The 23,063-nt window shown below is 38.5% G+C and overlaps 1 protein-coding gene and 1 non-coding gene across 2 annotated transcripts in view; one reads left to right on the top strand and one right to left on the bottom strand.

The window, feature by feature from the left end:
* The window catches only part of LOC145494790 (uncharacterized), a 32,943-nt gene extending 27,946 nt beyond the window's left edge, over positions 1–4,997 (bottom strand). Inside the window, exons 1-2 of the mRNA XM_081474363.1 lie at positions 3,657–4,997; positions 364–478 (exon numbers count right to left, since the gene is read on the bottom strand). Coding sequence (XP_081330489.1) covers positions 364–478; positions 3,657–3,965 — 424 coding nt within the window. The 5' untranslated portion in view covers positions 3,966–4,997. The remainder of the gene's footprint in view (positions 1–363; positions 479–3,656) is intronic.
* Trnaf-aaa (transfer RNA phenylalanine (anticodon AAA)) lies at positions 4,778–4,850 on the top strand. Its single transcript has one exon. It is a non-coding gene; the product is annotated as a tRNA-Phe (tRNA).
* Positions 4,998–23,063: the final 18,066 nt, after the last annotated feature.

A 23,063-nucleotide genomic window follows, 5' to 3' on the forward strand; every position in this document is an offset into this window, starting at 1 on the left:
ATGTGCGTCATTGTCATAATCCAGTAGGGGACAAGCAACGCATCTGCCCCTTAAAAAGTTTGTTCCACAGACGATTGCTTGCTCACTGGGAAACTTATTGCCACCCGCCGTCTTAAATAGCAATCATTTTACCTCAAGGCTTATATAGTCGCTATTGCTGTTGATGTTACCATGTATGGAACTTTTTTTTCCTTTTAAGCTTAGGGTATAGTTATTTAAACCCAGGTAGCTTGAGAGGCTCAAAATGTAAACTCTAAAGGGTTAAAAGAAAGAAAGAAACTAAGTTCTGGTGTAGTCAAGCAACATTTTTGACTTTAAAATTATATTGACGAGATCATTGTTCAAGTGTTATCGTCGTCTTACCTGCCTGACAAGTACTTCCTGTGTATCCTTTCACACAAAGGCACAGATAGCTGTTTTTCTCATAAATTGACAGGCAAGATCCACCGTTTTGGCATGGTCCACTGATACATGGAGACTAAGAAGTAAACTGATATTTAGTAATGGAAGGAAAGCTAACCAAAGCTAAGGTAAGCTGAGATAATCTAAGCCAAGCTAAGCTAAACTAAGCTAAGCTAAGCTAAGCTAAGCTAAACTAAGCTAAGCTAAGCTAAGCTAAGCTAAGCTAAGCTAAGCTAAGCTAAGCTAAGCTAAGCTAAGCTAAGCTAAGCTAAGCTAAGCTAAGCTAAGCTAAGCTAAGCTAAGCTAAGCTAAGCTAAGCTAAACTAAGCTAAGTTAAGCTAAGCTGAGCTGAGCTGAGCTGAGCTGAGCTGAGCTGAGCTGAGCTGAGCTGAGCTGAGCTGAGCTAAGCTAAGCTAAGCTAAGCTAAGCTAAGCTAAGCTAAGCTAAGCTAAGCTAAGCTAAGCTAAGCTAAGCCAAGTTAAGGCAAGCTTTATAGACACCGGCCATCATGGTTAATGACGACTCTGCGTTTTATTTCGCTAACGATAAGGAAGTTCCAAAGGCAGGAAAAAAGAAACGAAAGTAACTGAAAGCTTTCCCGCTGTATGTAATACTATACCACCCAATGAAATTATGCTAATAACTGGACCAAAATATGTATGTATAAATTCGTTTATTAACTATTCGGCTATTTCCGAGCTTGAGAAAACTGACGACAACACATCTTGGCTTTTTTATCAGGATCTAGAGGACAGGAACCTTCTGGTCGCGTGATGATTCCGTGTTCTACAAAAATAAGAGTGGATTAAATTACGACGATATCGAAAGTTCACCCGAGTACAAGTACAGGAACGTTCCCTTTTTCTGCTAGTGCCAAGTAGAATCATTAAATGTTTTCGCGAATTCGACTGAGGAAAGCAGTGAGACTGACCAATAAAAGTTCAAAAGGAAACAAATTATCAGTGACAGTGGCGAAAGCCGGGTTAAACAAGCTTTGCATTAACATGTTTTTGGAGTAAAAAAATGTTTTAAGTTTGGGTTGCTTTTTCTATAGAATACACAAACATCGGTTTAATATCAGCATGTGAGCAAATGACCTTAAATGAAAATAACTAAAAATATCAAGATCATCTTATGCATCTAATGACTCCAAGATAACCATATGTAACTTTTTTCCTTAAATCAGCCAAATTAACACCCGTAAATTTGTTTTCTTAATCGGTCCTACTGTAAATCGTTATTATTATTATCATTATTATTATTATTATTATTTATTTTTTATTTTTTTTAATTTATTTTTTTTGCCGGAAAAGTTGAGTTGAAGAAATCCTCCGACCTTCTTTTTTTGCTTCATGTATAATAAGTTATAGAGGGATTCAACTGTTTGTCAGGTTTTGTTGTGCGAGCTTCAAGATCTAACTTATTACGCTGTTTGATTTGAGACTCGAGTTTTTACTTGTGTTTACTCGTGATTGTCGATGGAACAAAAATGGGGTTCTTAAGAGAAGGATCCTGCTTTCCCGTTGGAAACTTTGCCGATGGAAATTACTGATTCATTTCAGGGTTTCTACTTTTCTTCCTCACAAGTTCATAGAAAAGTTCAAAGAAATGAAAAATAACCAAGTATTCCGTGATATTTAATATTTACCGCTGCACTTGTTCGTAAGATATTGCATTTGCTGCTGAAAAAAAAAAAAAAATAAATAAATAAGAAAACAAAAAATAGAATTTCATATCTTCGCGGCACTCATATATCAGGCAATGTTTGTAAAGAAAATGAGTGCGCAGTTCTTTTGCGGAAAATTTGAAATGACAAGATCTTCCTGTGTGGATATTTTATGCTTCATGAAAAATAAATGAGACAGGAAGTTAACGGCTGCTTGTTAGCTGTAACTTTGTTTAACTAGCTTCAAGGTCTAACCTACTAAGTTCGATTGGAGTCTTTAGTTTGTGTTTTTATTCGTAATTGTCGGTTGAACGAAAATTGTAAAGAAAATGAGTGCGCAGTTCTTTTGCGGAAAATTTGAAATGACAAGATCTTCCTGTGTGGATATTTTATGCTTCATGAAAAATAAATGAGACAGGAAGTTAACGGCTGCTTGTTAGCTGTAACTTTGTTTAACTAGCTTCAAGGTCTAACCTACTAAGTTCGATTGGAGTCTTTAGTTTGTGTTTTTATTCGTAATTGTCGGTTGAACGAAAATTGTAAAGAAAATGAGTGCGCAGTTCTTTTGCGGAAAATTTGAAATGACAAGATCTTCCTGTGTGGATATTTTATGCTTCATGAAAAATAAATGAGACAGGAAGTTAACGGCTGCTTGTTAGCTGTAACTTTGTTTAACTAGCTTCAAGGTCTAACCTACTAAGTTCGATTGGAGTCTTTAGTTTGTGTTTTTATTCGTAATTGTCGGTTGAACGAAAATTGTAAAGAAAATGAGTGCGCAGTTCTTTTGCGGAAAATTTGAAATGACAAGATCTTCCTGTGTGGATATTTTATGCTTCATGAAAAATAAATGAGACAGGAAGTTAACGGCTGCTTGTTAGCTGTAACTTTGTTTAACTAGCTTCAAGGTCTAACCTACTAAGTTCGATTGGAGTCTTTAGTTTGTGTTTTTATTCGTAATTGTCGGTTGAACGACATTATCCATCTCAAGTCAAGTATTCTGTTATATTTATTTTTAATCCCTTTTAATAGGTTGCGCTCGTTCGTAAAATATTGATTTTGCTCCTCGGAATTAAAATTTATTATCTTTGGGCCCCCTTGTCATATCCTTTATATATTTTTGTACTCTACTATTTTTGTAGAAAAAAGTGAGGGCGCAGTTTTCGCTGGAAAAATAAAAAATAAAAAAATAAGGAAAGAGATCTTCTTGGGTGGATGTGTTTTGTTTCATAAAACTTCATACATGGAGTTAAACTGGTTGTTAGCTTTGTTTTACGAGCTTTTAAAAAAGGTCAAACAGAATCAGTCTTGTATTTGCGCTTGTGTTTTCTTGTAAATGTCTGTTGAACAAAATTAGGCCTCTCAAGTCATTTATCCGGTGATTCTGTTCCATTTATGACATTTGTATTGACATTGTACATTGCTGCTGAATAATTTTAAAAGTTTGATCCAGTGTTCTCCAAGAACTTGAAGATATTAGTTTACAAAGAAGAAGAAGAAGAAGAAGAAGAAGAAGAAGAAGAAGAAGAAGAAGAAAAAAACAACTGTTATCAGAATGCATTTCAAGAGTTTGTCATAGTGAACTACTTACCACAATACTGAAGTGATGGAAAGATTGGCTGCTGACGAACTTGTCCGAGTTGTTGTACTTGTCCGATGGGAGTAGTTCACATGACATTCTTCCGTTGATGTCATAAAATGCAGCCAGGTTATAGGAGAAACATGACGGCAGGCTAACACATGCAAAACCACATTCTTCTCCATCGAGGACATAATCTGAACCAAGACTTGTGATGTTTAAGTACGAGAACTTGTGGAGCTCGAAGTTGGCAAAGGCAAAGCCACTCTGAACTCCTCTTTCTCCTATAACATCAGTTGTACGTGTGTCGATTTCATCCATTAAATGAATAGAGTCTCAAAGGTTTTACGAAATTTCTGAATTGGGTTAAAGAATGAGCATTTCTGTAAAAGAAGTGATATACATGTAACGCTACCTTTTGAAGTTGCTATGGCGCTGAATGATACCATCAAAGCCAAAAAGCTGGTAGTACATTGAAAAAGGTCCATCCGAAACGTGGATCAGAGCCGCCAAGTCCCGCGGCGAAGACTAGTCAAGCGCCACTCGAACCTGTTTGCAAGGAATATGAAATCTGTATTGCGGGACGTCTGTTTTGCGAAAGCGAGAAGGACCGCTTTCAATGTAGGCCCATAGGCGCCTTTAGAGCGCGGGGTTTTTTACGGTGTGTTTTCACTGGTGTTTTTTTTGATTATCAACTGCATGGGGGTGGCGGGAAAGTTACTACATAACCAATCAACGCGAGGTAATTGTGTAATGAAAAGCTGTAATCATTAGCCAAACAGTCTCCCTTGGGGCGATTAATATGACCCCCACTATTCAAAGGACTATTTTGATAGTCAGCTGACACACTCGTTGAAAGCCCACCTTAGTATTTTGGGGTCTCACGATCATTTTTTTGACTGCAAAGTGCAGAGTTATCGCAGACTTCCTACATTTGGAAGCACGCTATGAGTGATAAATAGCCGTTTGTTTTAACTTACGTTCGTTGGGGAGGATTGTCTGACAAGATAAAAGAATGTCTGCGTGGGAGGCTTTTGTCAATGAGAGACATTAACATAAATTCAATGCTGTTGTTCGAAAAACACCATAAACTGCCCTTGAAATGGCTTTGTATGAGGCTTTATGTCCTTATGTCTCCAGTAGCTCAGTGGTTAGAGCATCCGGCTAAATCACAGAGGGTCGTGGGTTCAAATCCCACCTGGAAATCCAATTTTTCCTAGTTGATGCTATTTCTACATTTAATATTCCTTGTATTTGTAACTTTATGTCCTTTATCGATCAAACTGCTTGGAGCAATGAAATTTAACTATATTCCGAATATAGACTATATTCTAAATAAAAAAAGAAATTGTTTTGCATATCACCTTATTAATGATCTTGGAGAAAAACCGAAGGGAAAATCAGTTTTCAGTGGACACTTTTCGTCTTGAAAATGTTTCCCTGTTGCGATGTGTATCTCGAACGAAGGCAAGAGCGCTTGTTTCGCTCCGCGGTAATAAATGTATATTTGTTTAGAATTTTGGCTAAAGTTTTCATTATGTAGTCTGCGTTTTACACTGACCGAGACTTAGAATGAGTCACTCAAGTTCAAGCATTGTTCTATTCTGTAAGCCCACTGTGTCCTGATTGTAATTACTGTTAAAGGTAATTACTTTTCATTGATATAGACGAATCAGAGTCAGGTGCCACATATTTCTCGATGTTGTACTCTATTACGTGCGGGCGAGAAAAATATTCTTGCGAGCAATTGTCTCTTCCGATAGGAGCCTAAGCGTTAGGCTTTACGAGGAAGACTTTGGTTTTGTTTGAAATTATTTCTTAGTCTGTGAGGGAGTTGTTAAAAAGTTTCCAAAATTTGGCGGAAAATTAACCTCACAGGACCCCCATGGGGCCGATATCCAGAACCCGGGTGGAAAACGATGAATGAAGATATAACTTCAGTACGTAAGTCTGCAAAGAACTTTTACGGGGATTTTTCTTCCTTGGTCTCTCAAGCAGAAGCTCTTAAGAAAGGAAATTAGTCTTTAATCGGATCGTGAGAGGGTGAAGTTGAAAAACAAACGAACAGTCTTCCAGCATGCAGTAAGCACAAATTGAACGCAAAACCTTTGCAGAATTGCAATGGAACTTTATTAATAGCGGAGCTCCGGCGGCCCGAAGGGCCGCCAAGCGGAGCCCCATACTCATATAGGAGAGAAAAGGAAACCCATGAGTTGATTTTCTCATGGTCATCATGGTTAGCGGTATTACTCGTGGGCGCGTACGCACGACGGCGACGACGACGACGACGGAGTCGCGCAACATGGCAGCCATACTCCAAATAATAGGTTGACAGAGACATGCAGTCTTGGTTTACCGTGTACTTCTTTGATATTGGACATCCATGTTATGATCAATTGACACCTGTCAAAACAAGGTATCCGCACGTGACCATATCGCGGGCTCAAGTTTAAAGCCTATCGAGGTCGCGTGTTTTTTTGAAGTTGACCGCTGACCTAGAACTGGTTTTCGTTTGGATCGCGGGCTCATCTCAGGTTAACTTGTTTAAACAGGGCAGGATTGTTCGGATGCCGGTTAACGCTAACCATGGATTAAAAGTTAACCGAATTATAACTTTTTTTTTCTATACAAATGTTTTTTGGCTGCTTTGTTTTGTATATATAGTGATTATTAAAACTCAAAACAGAAGGCCAAACAATATACAGAAAACCGTGCCGCAAAGCTACAAAACTGAAATCAAAATTCTACCTTTTCCTTTGTTATTTGGCTCTGAACAACGCGGCCCAGGAGCTACGCTTTTAGGCTGGCCTAAATCTATATATTATGTTCATTAAACCATTACATATTACACAACTACAAAAAAAATCTATATATGTTTAATGATTGGTTACAAATGGAAATGACAACCTAGCCTGTTCCAGGCTCTCCCACGTCATTGGGGACGATCAAAAGAAAAAAAAGCGGGCGGGCGATGAGAGTGGTCTGGGAGAGAAAAGGAGAGGGCGGGAAAGCATGCAAGCATTGTTGTTGTTGTTGTTGTTTTTTAAGAAAAATCTCATTCCGGTATTCCAGGCCCTGGTATACGCTGTGATTGGTTACTTTTAACAGTGTACATCAGCACCTTGTCTGTTTGTCTGAAACCATATGAAGCATAACATAGGCAGCGTGTTAGGCGTGCGTGATTTCGAGGAGTCGAAATTTACTCATACTGTGATATACTGTCGAGAATCGTTTGCAGGACTGTTCACGCGTGAATGGAGCGGCAAAGAACGTGCCTGATCAACCTGGGCCATGGTAAAGATTTTCTTGCCATTATTTCCACCGATTTGGAGCTTTTGGCTCTAGAGGTCGATGTTTAGGTCTATAACTCGTTCTGGCACCACATAGTGTAGCTGCTTACTCGCAAGTCTGTTGACCGTTTTGCGTGTTGTATATGTCATTGTTTGTCTTTGTTCTGGAAAGACCATGATTTTAATCCTCCATATGGATCTAATCATTTGCCGGTAATTAATTCTCTGTACGCCTACACAGAGACTTCCTCATTCGAAGAGATTCTACACACGGCTGACATGACTTCGCAAAAGAACATGATGCTGTGAAGATCAGCGTGGCCTGGTGAAACTCGCACGAGTAACTCGATACCGAAATACTGAGATTTCGACATTTGACAGAAAAAAACGGTTCTTTTTTTCAAGTGGGCGGAATGAGGTTTTCAAAACAATGCTTAAAGGCTTTCCTGCCCTTTCATTTTCTCTCTGGAACCCGCTCGTTGCTGATCCCGCTCATCGCCCTCCCGCTTTTTCGATCGTGCCCACTGACCGAGAGCCTAGAACAGGCTAATAACATCCTTGCATAATCGACTCGGTGTAAACCTGTCTTAACAATATAATGAATGATCTCATCAGGCCTTCAACGGGATTCGAACCCGTGACCTGTACGGATCCGCAAATGATCCCAGGACCGCAAATGATCCCGGACCGCAAATGATCCCCAAATTGGACCGCAAATGATCCCGGACCGGAAACGATCCCCATATTGGACCGCAAATGAACCCGATCAAAAAATAAGGAATGGCATGGATTTAAATCAGAGGAAGGTGAGAACATGTACAAAAATAATGAACTGAAAAACATATTTTATCAATTTACAAAAAAATAGTCCACAGTTGCTGTTTTGGTCTTCGAAGGGTATAGATCGTTTTCGCTGTCATGCAATAAAAAAATATAAATAAATCGAAAACCAGCTAATGGAAAAAGCTGAGGAATTGTAATGTACGCTATAGAAGATAACCAAATAAGGCACTTCTTCAAGTTTTAGGCCTGTGCGTTTCCCCAAACTTCAAATATTCGTCGTAAATGTTTCCCAGAAATTTACAGAGCCCAGTAAGAAAATGCCATGTTGGTGTACTTCCGCGGTACACCAATATGGCGGCCGGAATATTGTGTAAAATCTGGAACTTATTTTGGCTTTCTAGGCGACTGATTATCAGTACTAAACAAACAAGCAATAACATAAGCCCTTTTTCTAATGCTCTAACTTCTAAAAAGGTTCAAAATCATGAGATAAGTATATATTTTTCAACAAACTCGATCGTAGCCTTGTGTCACGCAACCTCCATAACCCTGAAATTCAGAATGCTCTGGTTTCCAAACGAAGCACGCTAATTGTAAACAGATATAGATATACCGCCTCTTATGCCTGATGAGGATAAAAACACGTCACGTGAAGACGATCTATTGAATTAGAAGTCTTGGAAAAATACATACTTGTAAACATTCTCGAAATCCCGGTGGCGATAGTATCAAACATCTATCAAACAGCTAATTGTCAAAACGAAGTGCAAGCCCTGGCCTTGCGTGGTCATGAAGCTGAAGTTCATAATTATAGCTTGGAATTTTGGCTTCTTAGAATTCTCAGGTAGTCATTTCCGAGGAATTAAAGCCAAAATACGACCAAGGAAAAATTAGAAAACAAATTTGTTCAAATTTCCAGTGCTACACACTGGGACCACTACCCGGGGACCACTACGTGTTTTACAGAGTGATGAAGCGTCGTAGCCGGCGTTGTAAGCTTGTAGGTCTACTCGGGTGCAGCGTCTTCATTAATAGTTGCTTCATGGTTAGATTTTAGTTTAAAGCTTTAGACGAGTGGCGTTAATGGCTGATAAAATGTGATTTAACTGTAAAACCGAAATATCAATGTTTAACAAAGGAGGATATGTAGCGTATGTTGCACTGATCATAATTTTACTGAGAATTGCAAAGAAATGCAAGGCAAGTCGTGTTTTGATGATTGAGTGGTGATATTCATAACATCGTAGTTAGCGACAAAATTTAGTCGAAAGTATGAAAAAAAAAAGCAAGTTGTAAGCCATTATAATTATAAGATGGCTTTAATAAAAACATCGGTATTTACGTACGCCAATTCCCTATTTACACCATCTCACCATCCATGCCATTCCTTATTTTTTGATCGGGATCATTTGCGGTCCAATATGGGGATCATTTCCGGTCCGGGATCATTTGCGGTCCAATTTGGGGATCATTTGCGGTCCGGGATCATTTGCGGTCCGGGATCATTTGCGGTCCTGGGATCATTTGCGGACCCGTACAGACCTCCACGATACCGGTGGGATGCCCTGCCAACTCAGCTATGAAGACACACATTGCGAGTTAGGTCAATTAATTGAGTTCATATCTTCCTGTGAGGCTGTGTGGCTTCTTAGCTCAGTTACATACATACATACTTTATTTGCAACTCCCCAAAGGGGCTTTTCAGTTACAAAAGGAATAAAAAAGATAAAAATACGTCAATTAAAATGAATAAACAAACTGGGAAAGGAGTCTAAAATTAATTACAGTATTAAAGATTTAAATATTTACAAAGTTTAAAATTGAATATTAAGAATTTACATTATTAACATTTAAAATATGTTTGGTCAAGTGTCCCTTAAAAGCTTTCACAGAAGGTAAACTTTTCAAATCATCACTCAGCTCATTCCAGATTTTTGCTCCGCGATATGCAAATGATCTTTGCCCGGTAGCCAGTCGGCAACGTGGAATGTTTAAGTCATTACTCTGTCTGGTGTTTCTTGTAGCGATTTGAGATCGGAAAATGAATTTATCAATCAAGTAGTCTGGAACAAGATTATGAATACATTTGAAAGTCATCACAGCGTCATTTATGTAGAGTCTATCGCTGACCTGCAGCCAATTCAAGGATTTGATGCCTTGTGAGATATGGTCGTACTTCCGCAGTCCCAATACAATACGTGCAGCAAAATTTTGCACCAACTGTAATTTCTCGATGTTAGACTTGCTTGTGTTCGACCAGACTGTAGAACAGTAAAACAGCTTACTGAAGATAAAAGAATCCATAAGTAGAAGCAATGTCTTCTTATCCAATAAATGCTTTATCCTGTTTATTTCTATCAGTTTGTGCATGCAGTTAGAAGCTGTTTTTGTAACGTGATCGCTGTAAGTTAAAGATTGATCAAGATAAAGACCAAGGTCTTTGGCGACAATGACGGGATTGATTTCTTTTCCAAGCATTAAGACAGGTACTGCAGGCAATTGGAGGAGAATTTGCGGCACGCCAATAAACAGAACTTTGGTTTTGTCCGGGTTAATTAGAAGAGAATTTTTGCAGCACCAGACACAGATATTTTTTAGATCCTCATTCAAATTGTTGATTGCAGTAGTTGTATTAGTTGAAGGAAAAGATAAATAGAGTTTGTTATCGTCAACATAGCAGGCAGATTTGCAGTGCAGAGGGACAGACAACAGGTCATTTACGTAAATAGTGAACAGAACTGGTCCCAGAATTGATCCCTGGGGGACACCATATTGCAACGGAAGTAGGTCGGAAACACTGTCGTGGATGCGAACCCGTTGGCAGCGGCCCGTAAGATAGCTGTGAAACCAGTCCGAGCTTGGAGAGGAGACACCAAGTGCTTGCAGTTTCTGCAATAGAACAGTATGTGAAATGCTATCGAAGGCCTTTGACATGTCCAGTAACACTACAACAGACACTTTTTTGTTATCCATTGCCAGCAACAGGTCATCTGTAACACACAGAAGGGCAGTTTCCGTCGAGTGGAGTTTACGGTTACCACTCTGGCTTTTAGCCAACTTCTTCTTTTTAGTTAGGTAATCCACAAGCTGTCGATGAGCAAGACGTTCAGATACTTTCGATAATATGGGTAAAAGAGAGATTGGACGATTATTGCATGGATCTTCAAAGTCACCTGACTTTAGGACCGGAGTTACCTCAGCAATTTTCCATTGCCTTGCAAAGGTCCTGGTGTTGAATGAATTATTCATGATACAAGTTATTGCTGGAAGAGTGGCTGACAAACTATCCTTGAGTACTTGTGCAGTGATTTTGTCATGACCAGGTGCTGTATTGGAGGAAAAGCCCTTAATAACACATTCAACATCTTTCTCTATCACAGAGTGGAATTGAAATAAGTCAGACATCTCATCAGGCATTGACACCACAGTTGACATAGTAGGATCGATATGAAAGTTATGTTCACGGGCAAGGTCATTAGCTTTCTGGGCAGCTGAGCTTCCAACAGATGTAAAATATTCGTTAAATCTGTTAGCCAAGGAAACCGGGTTGTCAGGTATGCGAGGACGGGTTTTGCTCTTCTTTGGCTGACAGTTGTTAATGGTCTTCCAAATTGCATTGGTATTTCCTTTACTTTGTAGTAGCTGGGTTCTCACATGAACTTTTTCCGCAATTCTAAGTTCACGTTTGACTTCCTGTCTAAAGAAGCGATATGCATTCCAATGCAAGACGTCATTTGATTTGTTGGCTCTTTTGTGCCATCGATCTCGTGTCTCAGTTGGTTGAGCATTGCACCGGTATCGCAGAGGTCACGGGTTCGAATCCCGTTGAAGCCCTGATTTCTTTCAGGCCTTTTCTTTCCAATTGCTTAAATTGAAAATTTACAGCGATGATCATTCTTCACTCATCTACAACCGCAGTTCAAATATGAATTATTTCATATATACATCATATCTTCTTATTGTTAATTCAAGTATCAGTATACCGCAAAATTGACGTTTGAAATTCGCTAGGCACAATTATAACTACTTCCTTGGCGCTTTCGCCGTTCAAAGCGGTAACGGTAACATTGTCTCAATCAGTATCTCTTGGGTCTCCACTACGCGGCCTTTACGTTGTTTACCCGGGGCGGACACTACCATATATGGGCTATATAGGTATATGCCGCTGTGAAGGGTATGGTTTTCAAGCAGTTTACTCTAGGATAGGGTATATAAATCAGAGCGTTTGGGTCTAGAATGGGGTATCATTTTTCACAAAACTGACTAGTTGGTTGAAGATTTTATCTAGACTAAGGAAACCAGGAATTGCCACTCAAAAATTTATAAAAAATCGAATCGGCAAGTTTAAATTTACGCAAATCAACCTCAACAGTGTCGATAGATGAGGGGATTTGGTAAGTTTACTCTAGTATAGGGTAGCAAAATTCAGCTGAACTAGCTCTGGTATAGGCTAAGGGTTCCAGGGTCCCAGTGGCACATCCCCACCCAGGAATTCCCAAAGTATCCCCCCCCCCCCTCGGGGTTGTTTACGAGTGCGCTCTGTCGTGTCAACGGCATCTCTAAGCTAAGGCGTTTTAAAAACCAAAAAGAAGAAACAGAAGCGAAAATTATCTTCTTATTAACCTGGGCGCACGAGCGGTGGAATTCAGATCTTGCAAAGGATAGGCAACATTACAGACTCTTAGGCTTTGTAAATGACAAGCTCTATTTTTAAAGTAAAATGAGCCTTCACTTTATCGATCAATGTTGCGTCGTTTTCACATCTCTTGTGTATTTATCTCATTACACCGGAAGAACGCCCCCAAGTATATTTTCCACGTTTCAAGGTTTGCCGCTGAAGTTTAGAGCGAATGTTGCCCGATAATCAGGCAAAAAAATAAAACCCTGTCGAGAAATTTTATTTATTTTGTTTTGTTTTGTTTTTTGTTTTGTTTTGTTTTTTTGTTTTTTTGTTTTGCTTTTTGTCAATATTTATTAGTGATTGTTTTGGCGAAGATAATAAGCGTTTTATCAACTCTCAAAGTGTAACCGCGTGTCAAAAAACAAACCAGACGAGTAATCAAAACTTCCTGAGCAGCTTTTTAAAGATAAGTTTAAAGATAAGTTTGTACGTGGCCGAAACAACTACAAATAAGGCGACTAGCTCGTTTGAAAAAAAAAAAACGTTTCCTCGGGCAACTATACATCTCTTGCTGCAATAAATAGATAAAAGATATCACAGTAAAATATGTAAGATTAAATACAGACAAACGCCAAAGCGCCAATTGGTGTGGGACACCAAGAAACGAAAACAAATGTTGTTTAACCATCAAAATACTTAGAAATTAATTAATTAATTTTCTCAGGCTTCCCGTCATCACTGAACTTTTCTCGTCTATCATCAAACAGCCTAAAAATTAATTGTCGACCGTCAAAAAACCATCTTTAAAATTTGAACCGCAAAACCGTTATAACTGCTATTGAGACCCTCAACTATTAGTAAAATAAGGAATTTACAAAAAGTTCGTAAAAACAGACATCTTGTCCATAGTATCTTACATAGAGAGCATGGCAAAGATGTTTACAACCGCCAGAGCTTATCCTTGTTTCTGTCATATGAGGGGTATCGAACTACTGCCAAACTCCCACAATGGGATGATACTTCATCGACGATTACACTCTATATTCAACATTTGTCAGGTTGTGTTAGTATTTCGCCGGTAGTTATGCCAACCAGTCCCGTATCGGGACAGAAAAATCCGGCGTCCAACGCGATAACCATACTAGGCTACGGTTGCTTCTCATCCCCTCCCACCCCCACCCCCGACCCCCACCCCGACCAAAACATCAGCAGATCAACGAGATCTTTACCCAACAACAACAGCGAACCACAACAAAAAAGGAAGTTACGAATAAATCTTATATCAAAAAGTCTAGGTCAGTAGTGAGGTTAAAATTGAAATAAAATGGTTAGGACTTATTTATATTGGTTCCAAAACATCTCAAAACATAAGAAACTTAACATAATTCGTTTTAATCATTTTGCTTGTTTATGTTATTTTATGAATGAGTTTAAAACGTGAATGAAGGGATGTTAGGGTGAGTCAACCAAGATAAAACACCTCCACCTCATCAGGTGAGAAGTAACGAGTCCCAGCCAGGATTGTGATTTTATCGCGGAGTGAAAATATGAACGCATTGGAGGTGGAACCATAACTACCAGAAACACTACTTGGATCTGAAGAGAAGGGAGGAAAAGTAAAAAACAATAACAACATACAAATGAATATATGAAATATCATATATTTGAACTGCGGAGAAAGATATGAAGACACGATTGATCATCGCAGTTAACCGCACAACTTAAGTAGTTGTGAAATTAAAGCCTAAAAAAAATTCAGGCCTGAACGGGATTCGAACCCATGCCCTCTGCGACAACGCTGCAGCGCAGTGCAGTGCCGTGCTCCTGGGTTTGAATCCCGCCTGTTGCGGGGTGAAAATATGAACGCATTGGAAGTGGAACCATATGTATTATCAGTGTCTGAAAAACAAGAACATTTCAGCGGAAAAATTGATGGCCGAAAAAGGAATTAACCACTCGAAACAGTGAAACTAGAGGTTGAAAATGTTACGACGTTCTGTGGAGTCAGGTACAATCAGTACCTTGCATGCTAAGTCAGTACCTTGAGTTCTTCTTATTAATCCGGGGTTTGCTTGGCAAATTGGAATAGGAGTAGCAGAGATTTAAAATCATAGTAATTAGAAAAAGTTTGTGAACCTCCTAAACGTACCGAGGGCTCATGTTACTAACTTAAATAAAGTAATATTTTTAATGTTAATAACTTAAACAAATAAAATAATCTACAAGTTAATTGAAAGCATAATTGCAAGTGAATTCAAAAGAATTGATTTTAGATTATTCGAAACGGCAAATTCATCATACCCCAGGGAATGTCAGTGTATCCTCCAAACACATATTGTCCATTTTTGATGATGGTAACCGTGTGATATTTGCCATCACACCTGGTGTGAAAGGTACTGCCAGCCCAGCCGGGAGTGGAGGCGCGGAAACACAACACCCACTGAGGGTTCAATCCAACAGCAGGCGTCAGGAACTGATAAAGGCGACTTTTATAAGATACATTTCCACCTATTACAGCCGAATGGTAAAACAAACCTGGAATAAAAAGGTGTAAAAACAAGGACATAAAACTTGTGTACAGTGAGCTTATAGCTACTATCCTAAAGCATACACGTCGACAGCAAAAGGCGATTTTCTGACATCGTGGAAAAGCAAGGAAATCTAAAGAAAAGAATTTTTTTTTTTAATGATATAAGTAATGTCAAATAATCATTTTAGCAAAGCTACGGTGCCCTTTATATAGAATTGATGCCGATATGGAAGTTTACTTTTTTTTACTATTGACCGCAAGTATTATATCGCCCCGGGTATACATCCTGAAATAGACAAAATAAATGGGAGTCAGATCAGCCGCTCGTATAGCAGTATAGTTAGTATGGAAAGGAGATCACTACTTCTGATGTCGGAAAGTATTTCTAAACGTTCAGACTTATGTTTGTTATGCAGGGGAGTGGAAACGTCTCTGAGATGAGCATCTTTATCATAATCCACTCAGGGGCATGCCAGGGATCCGCTCCTCCAAATAACTGTTTTCTAGAACGAGTATCTTGGTGGAGGGATATTCTTGCTGGCTCAGTGAATTCCTTCCTTTCATCCGTCACCTCTACTGAAGGAATAAATTCGGTCTGAAGCTACAGTCATCCAGCTAATTTCCCCCTTACCCCTTGTGCTCTCATTGCATGTGTACATATGACCCTGGTACCACGCCTCTAAGTGTGTGTAATGTGTGTCTTCTGGCTGCCATTTTATTTTTTTGACATTGAAATCTAGGAAATATGCTCGGAAGAAGAACGTTTCTGCTCGGAAAGGAAAGATATCTAAGTCTCCAGGCAACTAGTTAAATAATTATTGTTGTTGTTGTTTTTTTAATATTATCCGCTGGTTAGATGCACTGTGACAAATCAGCTCGTTGCTTGCCACTTTTCTGTGGCTTTCAATTAGCGAATACGTAGTTTGATTGGGTGTCGATCGATTATCAGCATTGGGACCCTATTATATATTTAAACACGCATTTTGAAAGATTGGTGATGCTTTATATGACGATTACCTGTTTCACATCGTGTCCCATTAAATCCTGGTGCGCAGCTGCAGTTGAATCCGTTCACTCGGTCTGTACAGGTGCCGTTGTTCTTACGGGGCTGACTTGCGCAGTCATCGATATCTGTTTTTGAAGATAAAATTGAAGAAAAGAAAATTGCAATAGCTGACGTATCGCAAACGAATTTTAATTTTACAGCAATATTAACTCAGGGTCGCGAACTGGCCGCCTGAAATATCAACAATAGGTGGGCAACAGAACAGTCATTCGTGTTCAAAAAACTCAAAAACGTCTTCTAATGAGCTAATGACAGTTTGAAATTTTAGTTATATGATGGATTGTTAGCGTTGCTGTTCGATATTATTCAAGCTACATACTAAGTTTCATCTTATTATGTACTCTAGTTACTTATTTCGAAATGAAAACAATAAAGAATATTATGAGAAATCAATCACATATTTATATTTCCATGTTTTCTTTTAGCATAATCCAGTGACTGGCTATGACCAAATTCACAGTGTAAAGAGATGCTAATTGGTTATATCGTTTCCATTCGTTCTTTGATTGTCTGTATTTTGGTCATATTATGATCACGTAATTTGAAAAACAAAATTTTGGATTTTTCATGTTTTTCACGTAACTAACAGTTACCTTTATCACATCGCGTTCCATTAAATCCTGGTGCGCAGCTGCAGTTGAATCCGTTCACTCGGTCTGTGCAGGTCCCGTTGTTCTTACAGGGATGACTTGCGCAGTCATCGATATCTGTTTTAGAAGACAAGATTGAAAGGAGAAAAATTACAACAGATGAGGTTATATTTGACGGAGCCCGAGCAAAATTAACAGCACAACTCTCTTTGTACCCCGCCGCGATAGCACTTTCAATCTACAGTAATTTTTAAAATGTAAATTGGAACTACGTCACAGTTTGAGCATCTTCAAAAGTTCAGCTTAAACTATTCCAGATCGTCGTTTGTACTCCGTGTTAATCTCTTGCAGCCTTAACCATCCTTGTTCGTTTACGGTTTATTATCATCTATTTATCTTGAGGTTTCACTCAATTTCAAGGTGACTGAGCTTTACTGTCTAGTATCCGCCTACGTACTGTCCGCCTGAAATAACCACAAGAATTTGGACACGGGACAGCCACTCTTACTGAACACAATGTAGGCAAAACAGATCACTACCACTCTTTAGAGTTTATGTTTGCTATTGAGAAAAGATTTCAGATGTCCGTCATTATCATAATCCAGTCATGGACAAGCAGCGCATCTGCTCCTTGAAATGTTTGTTCCATAGACGATTGCTTGCTCACTGGGACACTTATTTCCTCCCGCTGTCTTCAAGTAAATAGCAATCTTTTTACTTCAAGGCCTATATAATCGCTATTGCTGTTGATGTTAACATGTATGAAACTTCTTCCCCCTTTTAAGCCTAGGGTATAGTTATTTAATTCCAGATAGCTTGAGAGGTTCAAAATGTAAACTCTAAAGGGTTAAAAGAAAGAAAGAAACTAAGTTCTGGTGTAGTCAAACAATATTTTTGACTTTAAAATTATATTGACGAGATCATTGTTCACGTGTTATTGTCGTCTCACCTGCTTGGCAAGTATTTCCTGTGTATCCTTTCACACAAAGGCACAGACAGCTGTTCTTCTCATAAATTGACACGCAAGATCCACCGTTTTGGCATGGTCCACTCATACATGAAGACTAAGAAATAAACTAATATTTAGTAATTGAAGGAAAGCTAAGCAAAGCTAAGGTAAGCTAAGCTAATCTAAGCCAAGCTAAGCTAAACTAAGCTAAGCTAAACTAAGCTAAGCAAAGCTAAGCTAAGCTAAGCTAAGCTAAGCTAAGCTAAGCTAAGCTAAGCTAAGCTAAAATAAGCTAAGCTAAGCTAAGCTAAGCTAAGCTAAGCTAAGCTAAGCTAAGCTAAGCTATGCTAAGCTAAAATAAGCTAAGATAAACTAAGTTAAGCTAAGCTATGCTAAGCTAAGCTATGTAAAGCTACGCTAAGCTAAGCTAAGCTAAGCTAAGTTAAGCTAAGGTAGTCTAAGTCAAGCTTAGCTAAGCTAAGCTAAGCTAAACTAAGCTAATAATTAGAACAAAATATATATGTATAAATTCGTTTAGTAACTATTCGGCTATTTCCGAGCTCGAGAAAACTGACGACAACACATCTTGGCTTTTTTATTAGGATCTAGAGGACAGGAACCTTCTGGTCGCATGATGATTCCGTGTTCTCCAAAAATAAGAGTGGATTAAGTTACGACGATGTCGAAAGTTCACCCGAGTACAAGTACAGGAAAGTTCCCTTTTTCCGCCAGTGTCAAGTAGCATCATTAAATGTTTTCGCGAATTCGACTGAGGAAAACAGTTAGACTGACCAATAAAAGTTCAAAAGAAAACGAATTATCAGTGACAGTGGCGAAAGCCGGGTTAAACACGTTTTGCATTAACATCTTTTTGGAGTACAAAAAGTGTTGTAACTTTGGGTTGCTTTTTCTATAGAATACACAAACATCGGTTTAATATCAGCATGTGGGCAAATGACCTTAAATAAAAATAGCTAAAAAAATCAAGATCATCTTATGAATCTAATGACTCCAAGATAACCATATGTAACTTTTTCCCTTAAATCAGTCGAATTAACATCCGCAAATTTGTTTTATCGGCCCTACTGTAAATCGTTTTTTTTTTTTTTCTTTTTTCCGCCGGAAAAGTTGAGTCGACGAAATCCTCCGACCTTCTTTTTTTGCTTCATGTATAATAAGTTAGAGAGGTATTCAGCTGTTTGTTAAGTTTTGCTGTGCGAGCTTCAAGATCTAACTTATTACTCTGTTTGATTGGAGACTCGAGTTTTTACTTTTGTTTACTGGTAATTGTCGGTGGAACAAAAATGGGCTTCTTAAGAAAAGGATCCTGTTTTCCCGTTGGAAACTTTGCCGATGGAAATTACTGATTCATTTCAGGGTTTCTACTTTTCTTCCTCACAAGAAATGAAATGAAAATTAACCAAGTATTCCGTAATATTTAATTTTTACCGCTGCGCTTGTTCGTAAGATATTGCTTTTGCTGCTAAAAAAACAAACAAACAAACAAACAAACAAAAAACAAAAAACAAAAATAGAAAAAATAGAATTTCATATCTTCGCGGCACTCATATATCAGGCAATGTTTGTAAAGAAAATGAGTGCGCAGTTTTTTTTTTGCGGAAAACTTGAAATGACAAGATCTTCCTGTGTGGATATTTTATGCTTCATGAAAAATAAATGAGACAGGAAGTTAACAACTGCTTGTTAGCTGTAACTTTGTTTAACTAGCTTCAAGGTCTAACCTACTAAGTTCGATTGGAGTCTTTAGTTTGTCGTTGTTTTTATCCGTAAATTTCGGTTAAACGATATTATGCCTCTCTAGTCAAGTATTCTTTTATATTTATTTTTAATCCCTTTTAACAGGTTGCGCTTGTTCGTAAAATATTGATTTTGCTACTCGGAATTAAAATTTGTTACGTTTGGGCCCCCTTGTCATATCCTTTATATATTTTTGTACCCTACTATTTTTGTAGAAAAAAGTGAGGGCGCAGCTTTTGCTGGAAAAAAAAAAAAGTAATAAAAAAATAACAAATAAAAAGATCAAGGAAAGAGATCTTCTTGGGTGGATGTGTTTTGTTTCATAAAACTTCATACATGGAGTTAACCTGGCTGTTAGCTTTGTTTTACGAGCTTTTAAAAAAAGGTCAAACATAATCATTCTTGTATTTGCGCTTGAGTTTTCTTGTAAGTGTCAGTTGAACAAAATTAGGCCTCTCAAGTCATTTGTCCGGTGATTCTGTTCTATTTATGACATTTGTATTGACATTATACATTGCTGCTGAATAACTGATTTAAAAAATTTGATTCAATGTCTCCCAAGAACTTGAAGATATTAGTTTAGAAAGAAAAAAGAAAAACTGTTACTAAAGTTACTACATAGCCAATCAACGCGAGGTAATTGTGTAATAAAGAGCTGTAATCATCAGCCAGTCATCCTTGGGGCGATTAATATGACCCCCAGTATTCAACGGACTATTTTGATAGTCAGCTGACACACTCGTTGAAAGATTTTGGTGTCTCACGATCATTTTTTTGACTGCAAAGTGCAGAGTTATCGCAGACTTGCAACATTTGGAAGCACGCTATGAGTGATAAATAGCTGTTTGTTTTAACTTACGTTCGTTGGGGAGGATTGTCTGACGAGATAAAAGAATGTCTCCGTGGGAGGCTTTTTTCAATGAGAGACATTAACATAAATTTAATGCTGCTGTTCGAAAAACATCATCAAGTGCCCTTGAAATGGCTTTGTATGAGGCTTTATGTCCTTATGTCTCCAGTGGCTCAGTGGTTAACCAATCCGCCTAAATCACAGAGGGTCGTGGGTTGAAATCCCATCGGGAACTCCGATTTTATTTCCGAGTTGATCCTATTTCTACATTTAATATTCCTTGTATTTGTAACTTTATGTCCTTTATCGACCAAACTGTATAGTAATATACGGAATATCGTTAAATGAAATTTAACTATATTCCGAATATCGACTATATTCTAAATAAAGAAAAGAAATTGTTTTCCATATCACCTTACTAATCATCATGCAGAAGAACCGAAGGGGAAATCAGTTTTCAGTGGACACTTTACGTCTTGAAAATGTTTCCCTGTTGCGATGTGTATCTCGAACGAAGGCAAGAGCGCTTGTTTCGCTCCGCGGTAATAAATGTATATTTGTTTAGAATTTTAGCTAAAGTTTTCAGTCTGCAGTCTGCGTTTTACACTGAGCGATACTTAGTACCAGTCACTCAAGTTCAAGCATTGTTCTATTCTGTAAGCCTACTGCGTCCTGATTATAATTACTGTTAAGTGTCATTACTTTCCATTGATATAGGCGAATCAAAGTCAATTGCCACACATTTCTCGATGTTGTACTCTATTATGTGCGGGCGAGAAAAATATTCTTGCGAGCAAATATCTCTTCCGATAAAAGCCTAAGAATTGGGCTTTACGTGGACGACTTTGTTTTGTCTGAACATAGTTAGTGGAGGGGACCCTCCACAAACTATGATTTGAAATTATTTCTTACTCTGTGAGGGAGTTGTTAAAAAGTTCCCAAAATTTGGTGGAAAATTTACCTCACAGGACCCCCATGGGGCTGATATCTAGAACCCGGATGGAAAACGATGAATGAAGATAAAACTGAAGTACATAAGTCTCCAGTCTCTCAGGCAGAAGCTCTTAAGAGGGGAAATTAGTCTTTAAGCGGATCGTGAGAGGGTGAAGTTGAAAAACAAACGAACAGTCTTCCAGCATGCAGTACGCACAAATTGAACGCAAAACCTTTGCAGAATTGCAGAGGAACTTTATTAATATGTTCATTAAACCATTACATATTACACAACTACAAAAAAAAGCTATGTATGTTTAATGATTGGTTACAAATGGAAATGACAACCTAGCCTGTTCCAGGCTCTCCCACGTCATTGGGGACGATCAAAAAAGCGGGCGGGCGATGAGCGTGGTCCGGGAGAGAAAAGGAGAGGGCGGGAAAGCCTGTAAGCATTGTTTTTTTTGTTTGTTTGTTTTTTTTTTTAATAAAAATCTCATTCCGTTATACCAGTCCCTGGTATACGCTGTGATTGGTTAGTTTTAACAGTGCACATCAGCACCTTGTCTGTTTGTCTGAAGCCATGTGAAGCATAACATAGACAGCGTGTTATGCGTGCGTGATTTCGAGGAGTCGAAATTTTCTCATACTGTGATATACTGTGGAGAATTGTTTGCAAGATTTCACACCTGAATGGAACGGCAAAGAACGTGCCTGATCAACCTGGCCCGTGGAAAAGATTTTCTCGCCATTAATTCCACCGATTTCGACCTTTTGCCTCTATAGGTCGATGTTTAGGTCTATAACTTGTTCTGGCACTACACAGTGTAGCTGTTTACGCGGCTTTGTTCAGGCAAGAACATGATTTTGATCCTCCATATGGATCTAATCATTTGCCGGTAAGTAATTCTCTGTACGCCTACACAGAGACTTCCTCATTCGAAGAGATTCTACTCACGGCTGACATGACTTCGCAAAAGAACATAACATGCCGTGAAGATCAGCGTGGCCTCGTGAAAATCGCGCGAGTAACTCGATACCGAAAATACTGAGATTTCGACATTTGACAGAAAAAAAAACGTTTTTTTTTTTCAAGTGGGCGGAATGAGGTTTTCAAAACAATGCTTTAAGGCTTTCCCGCCCTTTCATTTTCTCTCCGGAACCCGCTCGTCGCTGATCCCGCTCATCGCCCGCTCGCTTTTTCGATCGTCCCCACTGACCGAGAGCCTGGAACAGGCTAATAACATCCTTGCATAATCGACTCGGTGTAAACCTGTCTTAACAATATAATGAATGATCTCATGCTGCCGTAGAATTTCGACTAAGCAACTTTCACTGTAGTTTTAAAATGGAAAAAAAAAAAAAAAAAAACTACAATGTACCTGCAAGTGAATCTATACGGTGCAAAAATATATGTTTATCTAACTTAATAATGTCCAGTTTCAATCTGAACAAAAACTTTGCGGTTGAGTTCTTAAAATTTTGCACTTTTAAGGTGCTAGGAGAAGTCATCGCTAGACTTAAAGGTGGGGATCGCTGCTTTTGGAACTCTACGGCATGATACATGTGCACACGAGTCCTTTATTTACCTACGTTTTATATTACAATGACTATCTTTTTATTATTAATTAAAGTATCAGTATACCCCAAAATTGACCATTTTCCCCCCAAAATGGTGTTTTTCGCTCTTCGAGATAGATCTTATTGCGCTCTTCCATTTTAAACAAAACTCTATGAAAAAAAAAAAAAAAAAAAAAAAAATGATTCCAAGCTAAATTATCAAGGAAAAACGATTCTTTGCGTGAATTAATTCTGATCAATAGCTGTCAACGGCTTCTCACGGGAAGTTAAGTTGCATTAAAAAGTTGCGTGAATGATTTTCATGTAGTACGATTCTCAAACGTTTGTGTCTGTTAGCCGACGAGCTGTTCTGAGTGTTATCCGTTTGTAGAATGTGGATTTAAGTCGTCGAAGAAACGCAAAAGTTCATGTCCATTTTTAAGTGCAAAGAAAGCACCACAGAGTCCACAGAGGAAAAAGTCGGGGGGA

This window comes from Orbicella franksi, chromosome 8, assembly GCF_964199315.1.
Source record: "Orbicella franksi chromosome 8, jaOrbFran1.1, whole genome shotgun sequence".
Lineage (NCBI taxonomy): Eukaryota > Metazoa > Cnidaria > Anthozoa > Scleractinia > Merulinidae > Orbicella > Orbicella franksi.